Source organism: Medicago sativa, chromosome 3 (assembly GCF_051527215.1).
Source record: "Medicago sativa cultivar Bolivia chromosome 3, Bolivia_mono, whole genome shotgun sequence".
Lineage (NCBI taxonomy): Eukaryota > Viridiplantae > Streptophyta > Magnoliopsida > Fabales > Fabaceae > Medicago > Medicago sativa.
The window spans coordinates 80,342,061-80,357,895 of record NC_140751.1 but is presented as its reverse complement, the minus strand read 5'-3'; the positions used below and the strand labels follow the sequence as shown (position 1 = coordinate 80,357,895).

Here is a 15,835-nt window from a genome sequence, read left to right as displayed (position 1 = left end):
CTGTTCGAATCTTCTTTGAATCTAGGTCAACTATACTTTGACCACATTTATTACAGCTAGTAAAATATATTGGCTAACAAATTGCCCCCCAGAAACGCCATTTTCGATTTCTCTGAAGAAGAAAAAGACGTTTTTGAAAGAAAAAACTAACATTCTCCATCGAAATGAATGATGTCAGTATTTAATTCAAAACTAATTCAAATTCCCTTTAAATACTGACCCCACAATCTTAGTTAGTGGGCCACGTTCTCTAACATTGGAAAAGACAACACTTTAATGGTAAAACTGTCAAAATAAGATCTTGACATGTGTCATGATCAAAGGTCCATATAGAAGCAAACTCACCTTTACTCTTTTCACTTTTCACCATTTCATTTTCACTTTCACTGTTCCTCTTCTCCGCCAAAAGTTCTCCCGAAGAAAAACTTTGAATTTTCTGCAACTCCTATCTTTAAACACGAACTATTCATCAAATTCTCACCAAAACACTTAAACAATGACGAACGCAGCAGGAACTTCTCATGTGAATCGCGAAGAACCCATTGATTTTACCAAAGAAATCGCCAGTGCTGCTCCTGCTTTTATGAACGAACCAGAAATCAATGAAGCTGAAAAAGCTATCTGGAAAACCCAGGTAATCATCCCTTGTACTGATACTCCACATGCATTTTTAGGCCCCATTTCTCTAGAACCTGAAACTCCAGAAATTAATTCTCTTTTCCCATGCATTGAAACTCAACCTCCTTTAATTTTCACAAAAGGTCCTTTTGACCTAAGTTTTGTAAAATCCAAAATTAGGACTGAACCAAAAACTTATCCCGAATATATTGCTTGGTTAGACAAAGTTCAAAAACAAAAGGGCCAATTTTGGAAGGAGAAAGGGCTTTTTGATCTCATCCAAATATCTCGATATGGTCCAAAATACCATAATGAATTGATATTTGCTGCTTTACATTTTTGGAACCCATCGAACAACAGCCTTCACTTGAAATGTGGAATGCTCACTCCTACCCTTTTAGATGTGGCTGGCCTTACTAGCTTAAAACCAACTGGATACACCTTTAATCCAGATGTTACCACCTCTCAATACTCAGTCAATTTCGATAGCCCTGCTTATGGTATGTTTATAGCTAACAACCATGATACCGAATGTGCTGAAGTATCTGCAGATGAACATGTAGCTTTTTTGACCTACTGGTTATCTATGCATGTTTTTTGCTCAAGGTCAGTCCAAGTCCCTAAGAAATTCATGTGTCTAGCTAGTCAGTTACATGAAGGAACAGATATCTGTTTAAGCAAACTGATTCTAGGTTCTTTATATGAAACCCTTAACCAAACAACTAATAATCTTAGAGATTATCCCCAAACTGGTGGAAATTTAGTTGTATCAGGACCCATATGGTTGTTCCAACTATGGCTTTTAGCCATTTTTGGATCAAAACTTGCTTCGATCCTACCTTCCTTTTACACATCAGCATACTCAGACAAGACCACTGAAGGTATAGGCTTAGCTATGTTTCACCCCGATGGGAACAAGTCTTCACAACAACTTTTTGCAAATGCTTATGAAACCCTGCTTGATTGTCCCATTTTCACCCCTATGATGGCACCATTTACCACTAGGAAATATGGACCTAACTGGTTCAAAGAAGACTTTCCCACCACTTCGAAAAAAACCAATAAAACAGAAATCAATGCTATATGGGAAGCTTATTTGACCCCTACCTATCTATCTAGCAGACTTACACCTGGTAGCCCTTATGGAGTATATGGTTATCAACCTAACCATGTAGCTAGACAGTTTGGTATGGTTCAATCAAAACCCAGCTCTTTGTTCAAAAGTATAAGTGAATGGAAAATTCCTCTGATCGAACCTGTATGGAAATCCATAATTCAAGCCAAGAGAACAACTGTGTTCGAGCCTACATATTTCTCAACATCATTTGCATGCTCTGAAGCATTTTTTCGATGGTGGCGAAATTATTACATACGCCAATCCAATCGAGGGAATCCTGATGAATTGCTGCCTCAACTGATCAGTACTTTTCACACTTTGCAGAACAAAGACAAGAAGACTAGAGGTACGCACATTAAAGAAATTCAGCAATTTCAAAGATATTATCAAACAACATATGACCCTTTACATCCAAAGAGGACAGTATACTATGCTGCTCAAACTCTGAGAGATAAAGTTCGAGAGAAAATTTCAGAAACAATTTTTCCCCCTGGAACACCCAATAAATATCTTTATGTTTTAGAAAAGAAAATGAGACTAGCAAGACTTCCATCTTGTAATCTTGCTTTGGCCTTCAGGCCACCATACCCAAAATGGTTACTTTATAATTTCAAATTCCCACAAAATAATTTAGTAACCTATGCTAAATGCAATTTATACCAATATAATGGTGAACTTGGCTATGAATTGTCCCAAGTTCGAATCGAAACTCCCAGTATCATGGGTATGATTTTTTCTTTCGCTAAAACACATTAATACTATTGTTAAAAGAAATAGTACTTATCTGTATGATCACATATTTCAGCTTTGCCTTTAACTCCAGGAGAAGCAAAGCTTGATGATGCCAGCACCCAGAACACTTCGAAAAGCAAGTCTGACAAGAAGAAAAAGAAAGCTTCCCAAACTAAAGAAGTTGAATCGAAGAAATCTGAGGCTGCATCGAAGGAACCTCCTAAATCAAAGGAACCCAAAGTGAAAACAACTTCATCAAAAGGACATTCTAGATCGAAGAGCAAGAAAGAACAAGCAACTGTTGATCTCTCTGATGATGATAGTGAGGTGGAGATAACTAAAGAACAGATCGAAGCTTCCAAAGTAACACTTCCCAAAGTCCATACTGAAGGAAGAAGGAAAAGAAAACAAGAACAAATATCACTTGTCCAAGAAAAAGAAGTCGAAGTGGAAGCTTCTGAAAGTTCTCCCCCCATCTCGCCATCTAAACCACTCAAACGTCGTCGAAAGACTTCTCATTCTAGTGCTCATTCACATGTTGGTGATAATGGTTCGAAGGTATTTTATCAAAACCATATTTAATACAAAATATCTCTAAATGTCCTGTTTTTTAAGCATCTAACTTATTCTTTTTAGGGTATCGAACAAGAACAAACTAATCCATCACAACATGGGCAAGTTCTTCCTTCTTCGAAGACCACTTCACCAATTGCTGAAGATAAAGAGGATGAGCATGATGATGCTAGCAGTCCAGAAGGTCTTAAAGTGGATCCTCCTCAACATCAACAGGCAGAAACACCCACTGATGACTTGGTAAATGATGAATCACTCAACAATGACCAATCTCATTCTGCACCCACCCTTGGAGATAATGTATCGAACTTTGTTACTGAAGATACAAACATAACTACTCGACAAGATGCTCCTGGTGATGCAGAGATGATTGCTCAACAAGATGCCCCTATGATCGATCTGGAAGAAATCGATCGATTGGCCAAAGATGATCCTTTCAATGCCTTTGCTTTGATAGCTAAGAGTAATACTCTTTTCTCAACTAGCACTGGCCAAACTTCTGATTCATCCAAGGGAAATCCCTCTGAGACTTCAAAAAACAACCTGCTAGCAGAATTTCAAAAGAAGATCATCGAAGCCAACTTGCTAGAGTTGATTGAAAAGGATGCTGGAGCTCTCGCTGAAATCAAGAGTTTATTTGAAAAACTTGATGCTCTCCCAACTGGTTGGAAATTTCGAAACCTGTTTAATTATCTTGAACCAATGTTGGAGAGTGCTAATCAAAATTTCCAGAAGAGGAAAACTGGTCAAGCTCAAATGGCAGAGAAGAAAGCGCATCATGATCAAATTGTGATCGAACTGTCATCCTTCCAAGAGAAATTTAAAACTCTTCAGCAAGAAAGAAACAATGCGAAACAGCAAGTGGTTGACATCGATGCCAAAATTAAAGAACTGGAAGCTCAGAAAGCTGAAATTTTGGCTAAGGATGAAGCCAGAAATCGAGAAGCCAATGAAGCTGTTAACAAATTCAAGCTCTCCAAGGAACTAGAGTCTACCATTGCTCAACTTGCAAATGACAACCATACTCTCGATACCCAACTGGCTGAATACAAAAGCCAAATTGAGAAACTCATCTCATCATTTGAGATTTAGTTCTGTTTCTATTTTATTCTCTAAGACTTTTATTTTGTTTCAGCCTTATCGAATATCTTGGTCTGTAATGTCTTTATAACAATCTGTGGACCATTTTCTATTTCGAACGACAATTTCTTTTCAATCATCGAAATTCCTTTCTTATTTTCTTGTATCGAATTTAAATTTTATTTAAATCCAAATAAGATTGGAACAATTTCCAAGACATTTTAATGATGAGGAAACAAAAAAGTAACTTTTTGTTTAACCCAACAAGTTAAACTTGCCTAGGAAGTTGAAAAGAAATAAAACAAATAAATGACCTTTTAATCATGAATTAATCCTTTTTAAAATAAAACCTTTAAAACTTCCCTCAGATTACAAAGTTAAGTAACCATTGGCCATCAGAATAACTGCTCCCACGTGTCATCATCTTCAAAGCAAGAAGAACCGTTTGATTGAGCCACTTCTTTCAACTTCCCTCCATTATAAATATGATTTTCCCTTTTATAAAAATCATTCTTTTCTTTGTTTCGTCTTCGTCCGAAAAAATCCTTCTTACTCAAAGCTTTTCTTTCTTAAATCATCATGACCACCATTGATAATCTGAGTGATGATCTTTTAGTCAAGATTGCTACAAAGATTGCTGCTCAAAGCAGGAAAGATCTTTTCGCCTTTCGCCATACCAATAGCAGGCATTGGCGCGTCAGTGAGGATTCTGAAGTTTCTAAGGCTTTTGGAGATGATGTCCTCTACTTCCTCTACGACCCCAATGAATGGTACAACAATGCTATGGTGGCTCATTCTAAGTTTGCTTTTAAACTTAGACTCTGGAATCATGGCAACGCCATGTTCTGTATTCTTCGAAGCACTCAACACATGTTGGATGCTAATCCAAACGTTGAAGAAATGAAACGCCTCCTTACTACTGCTATCAATGCCACTGGCTCTCTGAGTGCAAGGTACTACCTTCTTCTCATCAATGCGCTCTCCATGCCTATGCCAGAAAACATCCTCGAAGACTTCAAAGATCTTGCATGGACACATCGATTGGCAGAATTTCGAAGCGACATTTTGGGAGGAACTTCGAGTTATCGATTTCGCTGTCCTTGGTGGAATAGGCCCATGCCTATTTGGCTTACTAGGCGTCGTTTTTGCAACAACTACCACAACTGTGCAGGAGATGGGAGAATTGGAGGCTGGTATTCACTTCTACCTGGGCCAGATCATGACTACTACCTGGTCAATGCTTGCTTCAGGTGTCGTCTCGATACAGAAATTCGCTGGTTTCTCGATCGCTTTGGGATTGTAACTGAATGGTGAAAACCATTTCTAAATGCTTTTTGTCTTTAAGTACTTTGTGTTTTCTTTTGTAATGGTTTTTCCGTTTTAAGCATTTCGATGTAACCTGCCCATCAGTTGGCATTTTTAAATTAATGCCAAGTTTTATTTCGAATCAAATTACTCTTGTGTAATTTTAATTTCTTGTAACATCGGTTTATATTTTTTCAAATATTTACCGTTTATGCGTAGAATTCTCTGATCTTCTTGTAGTTCCTCGATCTCATACGCATTATTCGAAAAAACTCTTAGAATTTTCCATGGTCCTTCCCAACTAGGAGACCATTTTCCTAAACATCGATCCTTTTTATCCATAGGCAAAATGACTTTCCAAACTAAGTCTCCTTGCAGGAATAATTTCGATTTAACTCTTTTGTTATAGGCTTTTGCTATTCTTTCTTTTTGCTTTGTAAGCACTTCTAAAGCCATCAATCTTTCTTCATCAATATCTACTAATTCATCCAACATCATATCCAAATATTGATTTGTTGGAATTTCGATTTGTCTTTGAATTCGAGTAGATTGAAGTAAGATTTCTGTTGGCAATACAGCATCATGGCCATATGTTAATCGAAAAGGAGTAGTATTTATAGATTCTTTAGGAGAAGTTCGAACTGCCCATAAAGCTTCATAAAGAAACTCATGCCATTCTTTGGGTTTTTTCTTTTGGCTAGCTTTTCTTTTGATTATAGTAATCAAATTCTTATTTGCTGCTTCTACCTGACCATTTGCCTGAGCATAGTATGGTGTTGAAGTCAACAATTTATATCCCATTTCTTCAGCAAATTTTACCATCTTTCGACCAGTGAATACAGATCCTTGATCTGTAGTAATAGTTTCTGGTATGCCAAATCTATAAACAATAAATTTTTGAATGAAGTTTATAACTTCATCTTGAGTAACATCTTTTAGTGGAACAGCTTCTATCCATTTAGTGAAATAATCTATTCCAACCAAAATATATTTGTAGCCTTTGGATGACTTAGGTTTAATTTCCCCAATTACATCTAAAGCCCATCCTCTGAATGGCCAAGGTTTTACTATTGAATGTAATTCATTAGCTGGTACTTTTTGAATTCCAGCATGTTCTTGACATTCTTTACAACCTTTAGCAAAGTTTATGCAATCTTTTAACATGGTTGGCCAATAAACACCTTGTCGAAACAAAAGCCATTTTATTTTATGGCCTGCTTGATGTGTACCACAAGCACCACTATGAGTATTCGATACAGCCAAATATGCTTCTGCTTCACTAAGGCATTTAAGTAAAACTCCTTCTGGAGTCTTTTTAAATAATTCATTGCCTATTATCACATAACTCAAGGCTCTATATTTGACTTTTCTACAAGTTGTGCCATCTGGATTTTCCAAAAAATTGACTATGGGTTTTCGCCAATCATCATCATCCAAATTGTTAATGACCAAAATTTCAGAAAATTTTGCACTCTGAAGGTATCCTTGAGATGCTTCCATGCCCCCAAGTTTTGGTCTTAACAATTTGTTAGGCACAATGTCTATCGAATTACGCTTTGTTTTAATTTCAATTACCTCTTGCTCTTGTCCCTTCGAAAGTTTGTACCCAGAAGCCAATTGAGCTAAATCATTAGCTTCTTGATTTTCTGTTCTAGGAACATGTTGAACTTCAATTTGAACAAAATGTTTAAGTAATGCATTAACTATAGTGTAATACATTATCAAAGTTTCTTTGAGGCATTTATATTCTTTTGTTATTTGCTTTATTACTAATTCAGAATCACCTCTAATAATTAAACATTTTGCCCCCAGTTCGAGCAAAATCTCTAAACCATTTATTAAGGCTTCATATTCTGCCTCATTATTCGAACAATATTGGCTAATTCGAAATTTATATTTGGTTACTTCATTTGTTGGTGAAACTATAACTATACCTATTCCAGAACCATTTTTATGACTAGACCCATCGAAATACAATGTCCATGGAAATGTTTCGATGCCCCCAGTCACAGGTTCTTCAATGGAATGATCAGCAATAAAATCAGCCACTATTTGGCCTTTCACAGTTTTCAAAGATTGATAAGTTAAAGAATATTCTGTGAGTGCCAAAGCCCATTTACCAACTCTACTATGTAGAATAGGTTTAGATAACATGTGCTTAATAATATCGAAATGGGAATAAACATAAACATCAAAAGGCTTTATATAATGTTTAAGTTTCATACATGAGAAATATAAACAAAGACATAGTTTCTCACTAGGATGATATCTTGTTTCAACATCACTTAAAACTCTACTAAGATAATAAATGGCTCTTTCTATACCATTTTCATCCTCTTGTGCTAACATACTCCCTATAGTTCTTTCAGATGATGCTATATATAACTTCATCTTCTTGTTTTTCAACAAAGGTGAAAGAATAGGAGGATTAGATAAATATGACTTTATGTCTTCAAATGCCTTTTGGTGTTCAGGCTCCCATCTAAAAATTTCCTCTTTCTTTAATCGAAGTAATGACGAGAATGCTTGCGCTCTGCCACTGAGATTAGAGATAAATCTTCTGAGGAAATTTATTTTGCCTAATAAAGACTACAACTCTTTTTTGGTAGAGGGTGCTTTAGCCTCCATTATAGCTTTAGTCTTATTTTGATTGATTTCGATGCCCTTTTTATGGACAACAAATCCTAAAAAATCACCTGCACAAACACCAAACGCACATTTTAATGGATTCATTTTCAATCCATATTGTCTCATCCTTTCGAATGATAAACGTAAATGTTCTAAGTGTTTGTTTTCAGAAGATGATTTCACAACAATATCATCAATGTAAATTTGCATAAAATCTTCAATAAAATCATGAAACATTGAATTCATTGCTCTTTGATATATAGCACCAGCATTTTTAAGACCAAATGGCATTACTATCCACTCATAACATCCTAATGCTCCTGGGCATCGAAACGCTGTTTTAGAAACATCTTCTTCAGCAATAAATATTTGATTATAACCTGAATAACCATCAAGCATACTCAAATATTCGAAACCTGCTGCAGAATCTACCAACATTTCTGCTACTGGCATAGGATATTCATCTTTGGGAGTAGCGAGATTTAAATCTCTAAAATCAATACAAACTCTTATACTACCATTTTTCTTTTTAACAGGAACTACATTAGCTAACCAATCAACATACCTTGCAGGTCTGATGAAGCCACATTTGAGGAGTCTTTCGATCTCTTCTTTTATTTTTGGTAGAATCTCTGGTGCAAACCTTCTTGGAATTTGCTTCACTGGTTTCTTGTCTGTCCTGATTGGCAATTGCAACTCTACTACCTTTCTACTCAAACCAGGCATTTCATGATAATCCCAAGCAAAGCAATCCTTGTAATTTTTCAAAAGCGCCACAATTCGATCTTTGAAGCTCTTAGGAATCTTTGAACTTATGTATGTTGGTCTTTTTACAGAACCATCTCCTATATCCACTTCTTCAAGAGGATCTTGGGCCTTCATTTTTATTGTAGATCCCATTGGATCTTCTTCAAAACCCAAAGGTTCATCATCATAAATACAGTCTAATTTTTTATCATCAATGAGGTCATCAGAATTATTTCCTACTGAAGCATCGAAGACCTCTTCTTCTTTGGCTGTTTCAGCCAAATCGAAGTTTTTCTCGGCTACATAAGCCGTAATCTTTTCCCATATGCTGGGCTCAACCATTGATCAATTATTGATATCCCACCTGGTTGGTGAGATTCCCTTTGCTGAACATCCTTGGTCATCAGTAACCCTCTTGTACGAAGTACTTCTTGTCTTCAGCAAATCTTTCTCCTTTACAGGTATTTTCTCATGGCAATCTTCGTTGTTCACCACTACGAAGTCATCGTCGAATGCAGTTTTCCAACGAAAACCCCATTCTGGAGCAAGTTTTACAAAGAATTTTTCTTCTTTAGTCATAGAACTTGATGCATCATTTTCCATGAATGGTGCAATAAATTGAAGTTGTTTGTCAAAGTTCTTTTTGTTAATATCTTGATTATCAACTTCAGCTTTGAAATAATAACTCTGATCAGCCTCAATATTCTCTACCAAACCATCTTTCCTCCAAATCACAATCCTTTGATGCATTGTAGAAGGAACTGCACCTACAGCATGGATCCACTCCCTTCCTAATAATGCATTGAAATTGGCTTTAGAAGGAACTACCAAAAACACAGTTGCTCTGGTTATGCTTCCTACTACCAATTCTAGTTCGATGGCACCAAGAGATTGTCCAGTAGATCCCTCATAATTAGTGAGCACTACATTATGTGGTTTCAAATCACATTCAGAAATACCAAGTTTCCTTAGAAAAGATTGTGGTAGGAGATTAACAGTAGCACCACCATCTACTAATACTTTGTTAATTCCAACACCATTTAATTTAGCTTGAATAAACAAAGGCTTTAAATGAAGCTTCATGCTATCATCAGGTTTCTCGAACACTGCATGTTGATCTTCGATACAGCCATTATTCATAACATAATAACATAGAGGCCTATGACGAGCCATTTCCTCAGTGAAATCACATTCATCATCATGATTGGCCTTCGAAGATACATCATGTGCATATTCAATTGGTAGTACAGAAACCACACATATAATGTCAAGACTTGGTTCAGAATCTGAAAAAGTAGAAGTTAGAATATCATCATCCCCTTTAGGGATGTTTAAAGCAGAAGATAATGGAGGGAAAATTCTTTCAGTAGCTGGTTTTTTAACCATTTCGAAAACTATTGGTTGTTTTCCCTTACTTTTGTCACCATTAGTGACGTCTTTCAAAACTCCTTCCTTTTTCTGGCGTTGAAAACGGCGCCATTGAGTTCTAGTCATAGGATTCTTACCTTTATAGTTATTTTTGTAAGCATACTTGTTAGGATTAGAACTCTCTGGTTGGTCTGGAACTTTGACAACTCTTTTTACCCATTTTGTTGGTGGTGCTGGAGGCGCAGAATGACCAGTTTTCTTGCCTCCAGAGAAAACCCAAGTATCAATAGGAGACTTCGATGAAGGAACGAACGTCTTCTTATGGTTCTTCACTTGATACTTCTCTGAAGTTTTCATCTTGTAAGGAACACCTCTTTTGTTAAAGCCAAACTTAGAACGGTTCTCGAACCACCCTCCTTTACGTTTTGTTTGAGGTTGATATCCTTCAACTGATTTCGCAGCTTCTTTATCGAACACTGCACTGCATCGAGGACAAAGCATAGCATGGGTGTTAGATATTTTACATCGATTTAAAAAATCAACCAAATCTTCTTCAGCCTTTGGATATGCTTTCTCCATTTCCTTGGCCAATTGATCTTCAGTAACCACTGGCTCTTCAATTCGATGGTCCTCAGTAACCATTTCTACATCAATATTATCTGAAATTTCCACCATATTGATAGAAATACCAGCAAACATGGATTCTACCACATTGGTAGACACATCAGCAAACATGGACTCTGCCTTTTTCATAGGATCTCCATCCACTTGTTGTTTTGATTTCTCTCCAAATTTCAGCCTCCCTTCATCAAGAGCTTTTTGTACAGAATCCCTGAAACGAGTACATCGAGATAGGTTATGACCTAAAAAACCATGGAATTTACAAAATCCTCTTTTCTTCCTTTGTTCCAAAGGAGGTAACTTCATATTAGGTGGCACTAATATTATGCCATCATTAACTAAAAGATCAAAAATTTCTTCACTTTTAGTAATATCAAAAGTATAAGTTTTAGAAGGATATTTATCATTCTTGGGATCTTCAGGATTCTTTCCATTGGATGGCCTCAACATTTTACAAGCATATGGAGGTCCATCTTTTAATTCTGCCAGGTTTATATCATTGTCTTCAATGATATCTAAACCCCAATCGAATTCGGGTTCACTATCTCCTGTTTCTATATAGGCAATTTTTTCTTTTTTGGGAAATTTGTTATGAGTTCTAGTTTTTTCAGCTTTAAGTCTTTCAACTTGTCGAACTCTGTCTGCCAATTGGGCCATGTCTCTTAAGTACTGGGTATCTAATTTCTTCCGAACAGAATAATCGAGGCCACCAGCAGCCATTTCGACTAATTCATATTCTGGAACAGAAGTAAAACATCTAGCCTTAAGGAGACGAAACCTATTGAGATAATCATCGATTGACTCATGACTTTTACGTCGAACACTGGCCAATTCTTTCAAACTAATCTTAGATTGACCCATGTAAAATTGTTCATGAAAGGCTTTTTCTAATTGGTTCCAACTATAAATTGAATGAGGAGGTAAAGTTGTAAACCAAGTAAAAGCATTTTTTGTCAAAGAACTTGGGAAATATTTCATTCTCAAATTTTCATTTTCTGCAATATTTCCTGCTTCCATGAGAAACCTAGCAATGTGTTCGACAGTAGATTCATTAGTTTCTCCAGCAAATTTGGTAAACTTTGGAATTTTCCAATTTCTAGGCAATTCAGCGTCTAAAACATACTCAGACAAAGGAGACGCAAAATTTGGTCTACGTAAACCCATATTAAAACCATTTTGGGCTAACAAAGCCTCGACAATACCCGCTATATTATTCTGACCATCGAAATTGTTCCGACGGGCTTGTAAAACCACTTGATCGGCATCTTGGTTTCTGTTAACCAAAATGGGTTGTCTTTCAGGTTCTGCCTGAACTTGTGGTTGTACTACTTGTGGTTGGACAAAATTTTCATGATTTCGAACCACTGGTTCATCAGCAATTATTTCAATTGCCCTCACATTTCGATTTTGAGGCAATGGGTTATTTTGGATTGGTGGAGCGCCAAAGAAATTGGCAATTCTTTCCATTTGATCAGACAACCGTTGATAACTAGTGTTGGTATCTCGAATCAAAGGATTTATGACAGTACCAATTTGTTGGGTCATCATATTAACCATATCATGATTAGTTTCTTCCATAGTTTGCCTAATGGCAGCCATAGAAGCGTTGGTTAAATTTTGTTGGGGACTTCTATATGTTGTAGATACCCCAGGACCAAAAAGTTGTGGTAATGAAACATTTAAATTCTCTGAAAACATATTACCACTAGTTTGTAAGCCTTGCATCAATGATGATGGCATACCATACGGCATTGATCTATGATCCCAAACCCCTTGAATAGAAGTATTATTTGGATAATCATGGGAAGTTTGGGTAACCATCGAAGGCATGGCTTGAGAAATTACTGTGGCCATCGAAGGCATGGCCTGAGACGATATTTGAGTGACTGTATTACTAGTTGGAACAGCCTGTGATGTTCTAACATTCCCTGGGGATGAAACATCATCTTCAACCGTCACTTGATCCACATCTTCATTTGAAGATGTTGGATTTGTTTTCTTTTGGTTGTTAGCGCGTGTCATATTAAGAAGCAATTTCTTGTTTCTTAATTGCATACACAACAAAACAAACCAGAATTAAAAGAAACTCTAACAAAACTATAAACAAAAACACAAACTGTCCCACTGGGCGTGCCAATTTGTTTACGTTGGATTTTCGTAAACAACCGCTGGTTTACAAATGGTAACTTGCAAGATCAACCAGTAAATCTTAGGACATATTGTGTTTGTTCTTGTTGTTAGAAATTCTGTGTTTTTGGTGTCAAAAATGTAAGAAATATGACAAAAAACAATCGAATTCAATCCACTTGAACTCAATCGAACTTGATAAAGTAAAGTGCAAGAACACTTAAAGAACAAAGGGTAAATTGCATTGATTAAACAAAAGTTGGTACATAGATTCATACATTGCAACTTGTGACTCGTTTCTCGCTTCCATACGGATACTTTGAGTGTAAGTTTGTATGACGGAATTGTGACCTGTTTTTCCTATGAAAAACTACTATTTATACTAAGTCTAGAAATAACTACATTTCTTTGAAACTAAAACTACAACTGCCACAAGTCGACAGTTTTCCTTATTTGAAAACAAACTTAAAATAAAAACTGACTTAAAGAATAACTGCTGATAACCACCTTCGAAAACTGCTTTATCGAAGTCTTCTGCCATCTTCGAACCCATATTTGCTTTCAACACAACACTCTGTTCGAATCTTCTTTGAATCTAGGTCAACTATACTTTGACCACATTTATTACAGCTAGTAAAATATATTGGCTAACAACATGTTGAATGGAAGCAAGCAATGTCTGATGAATTTATGGCTCTAATGAAAAATGGAACATGGTCTCTTGTACCACCTGAACCTCACTTCAATATCATTGGTAACAAATGGGTTTTTAGATTGAAAAGAAATCCAGATGGATCGATAGCTCGCTACAAAGCACGGTTGGTTGCCAAAGGTTTTCATCAACGTCCTGGCATTGATTTCAAGGACACGTTCAGCCCTGTAATCAAACCTCAAACAATCAAACTAGTGCTCTCTATTGCTATCTCAAAGAAGTGGGTAATCAGCCAAATGGATGTTAACAATGCCTTTTTGCATGGAACTTTATCTGAGGAGGTCTATATGTCTCAGCCTACAGGTTTTATTCACCAGAATTTTCCGCATCATGTATGTAAACTCCATAAATCTCTTTATGGTCTAAAACAGGCTCCGCGTGCATGGTACAATGAGCTTAAGTCATTTGTTGTAGAATATGGGTTCAGCAATTCAAAATCAGATCCTTCACTTTTTATTTACAACAAGGACAATGTTACTTCATATTTTTTAGTATATGTTGATGATCTTTTGCTTACAGGAAATGATTCAGTCTTTCTTCACAACTTCAAGCAAGCTCTTGCCAACAAGTTTTCTCTCAAAGATCTTGGAACACCTAGTCATTTTCTTGGAGTTGAGCTTCTCCCTACATCCACTGGTATCTTCATGACGCAACATCATTACATCCGTGAGCTGTTACAAAAGGCAAATATGCTTGATGCAAAACCTGTAAGCACACCCATGTCTACTTCATGTTCACTTACTTCAGAAGATGATCCTTCAACGTGTGATGCCTCATCCTATCGCAGCATCATTGGCTCACTTCACTACTTGTCTATCACTCGCCCAGATGTAGCCTTCCCGATCAATAAGCTTTCTCAGTTCATGCAAAAGCCAAATGCTACTCATATGCAAGCTCTTAAGAGAGTACTTCGTTACCACAAAGCCACTATATCTCACGGATTGCACTTAGTCCCAACAAAGTCTCTCACTCTGCAAGCCTTTTGTGACGCTGATTGGGGTGGTGACATCAATGATAGAAAATCCACGGGAGCATATATAATCTACCTAGGATCAAATGCAATATCATGGTCTTGTAAAAAACAGCCCACTGTTGCTCGATCCTCAACGGAAGCTGAATATCGCACCATTGGCTCAACTGCTACTGAACTTCTCTGGCTACAACAGGTCCTAAAAGAACTTGGCATCAACATTCAGCAGCCTCCAACTATTTTTTCAGACAACATCGGTGCAACATATCTATGTGCTAACCCGGTTTTTCATACTCGAATGAAGCATCTTGCTATAGATTATCACTTTGTTCGTGACCTTGTAGCCAAGAACCAGCTCACCGTGTCACATGTACCATCCAGTCATCAACTAGCTGATCTCCTAACTAAGCCACTCTCTTCAGCAAGACATAATTTCCTAACCTCCAAGATTGGCGTCGTGGAGTCCTCCTCCATCTTGCGGGGGCGTATAGGCGTACTGAGAACAAATCCTCCTTGATTGTTGCCTATGACACTATGACGACATCATCATTGTTGACTTTCCTTAACTTATGCATAACCATTATTATTTAGGATCAATTGTAATTACTTAGTATAGTTGACATACCATATTTCTACAGAATTATTTTTCCCTACTGTAATCACAATTCAATGCATTGAATTATATTGTAAATGCATTTGATTACTTTGTAAAGCCTGGCAGCTATAAAACTATGTACTGCCGTGTGTAAAAATATTACTTAGAAATATATTAGCCTTTGTTATTCTTATATAGTACTCGTGTATCATTTATATGAAGTCTTTGAGGGACATAGTAATACTCTTTTATTCTTTCCTCTGTTCTTCTATATTTCACTCTTATCTCAAAATATAGTATTTTTATCATTTAAAAAGTGTAACAAACTAGATGAGTATGTTTATACTTATTTTTTCATTATTCTAGTTATACCCTTAAACAATTTTTTTTATATAATAAAGATTGTTGTTGATGTCGTTAAAAAGAGAATTTAGATTATATTTTTTTGTTATATTGTTGGTGTCATTGAAATAGATAATCATGGTTAGTTTAGTATTATATTTTTAGTTTTAATCAAAATCAAAATTTCATAAAAAAAAAACACGGTTCATAATTTTCAAACGTTAACGCAATAAAAAGAGCGGAAAGACGGATACGTGAGTGCTCGTCTTATCGCTAGTAAAAATATAATAAAAACACACC

General features: G+C 36.4%; 2 protein-coding genes across 2 annotated transcripts; one reads left to right on the top strand and one right to left on the bottom strand.

Annotated features, from left to right (window-relative positions):
• The first annotated feature begins 496 nt into the window (after positions 1-496).
• Positions 497-4,276, top strand: LOC146940711 (uncharacterized). The gene is made up of 3 exons (XM_085749894.1): positions 497-761; positions 2,541-3,025; positions 3,104-4,276. The coding sequence occupies exons 1-3, from the start codon at positions 497-499 to the stop codon at positions 4,130-4,132; spliced, it is 1,779 nt and encodes a 592-aa protein (XP_085606020.1). The 3' UTR covers positions 4,133-4,276.
• Positions 4,277-5,572: 1,296 nt separating this feature from the next.
• Positions 5,573-7,950, bottom strand: LOC146940710 (uncharacterized). Its single transcript, XM_085754433.1, has one exon. It carries the CDS (start codon positions 7,814-7,816, stop codon positions 5,573-5,575), a length of 2,244 nt encoding a protein of 747 aa, XP_085610559.1. The 5' UTR covers positions 7,817-7,950.
• Positions 7,951-15,835: the final 7,885 nt, after the last annotated feature.

What these genes read in the sequence shown, in the direction of transcription:
- LOC146940711 (XM_085749894.1), top strand. Translation starts at nt 497, where the DNA reads ATGACGAACGCAGCAGGAACTTCTCATGTGAATCGCGAAGAACCCATT. An exon ending in TCCTTTAATTTTCACAAAAG is followed by an intron (nt 762 to 2,540) that starts GTCCTTTTGACC and finishes CACATATTTCAG; the next exon opens with CTTTGCCTTTAACTCCAGGA. An exon ending in TTGGTGATAATGGTTCGAAG is followed by an intron (nt 3,026 to 3,103) that starts GTATTTTATCAA and finishes TATTCTTTTTAG; the next exon opens with GGTATCGAACAAGAACAAAC.
- LOC146940710 (XM_085754433.1), bottom strand. Translation starts at nt 7,816, where the DNA reads ATGAAGTTATATATAGCATCATCTGAAAGAACTATAGGGAGTATGTTA.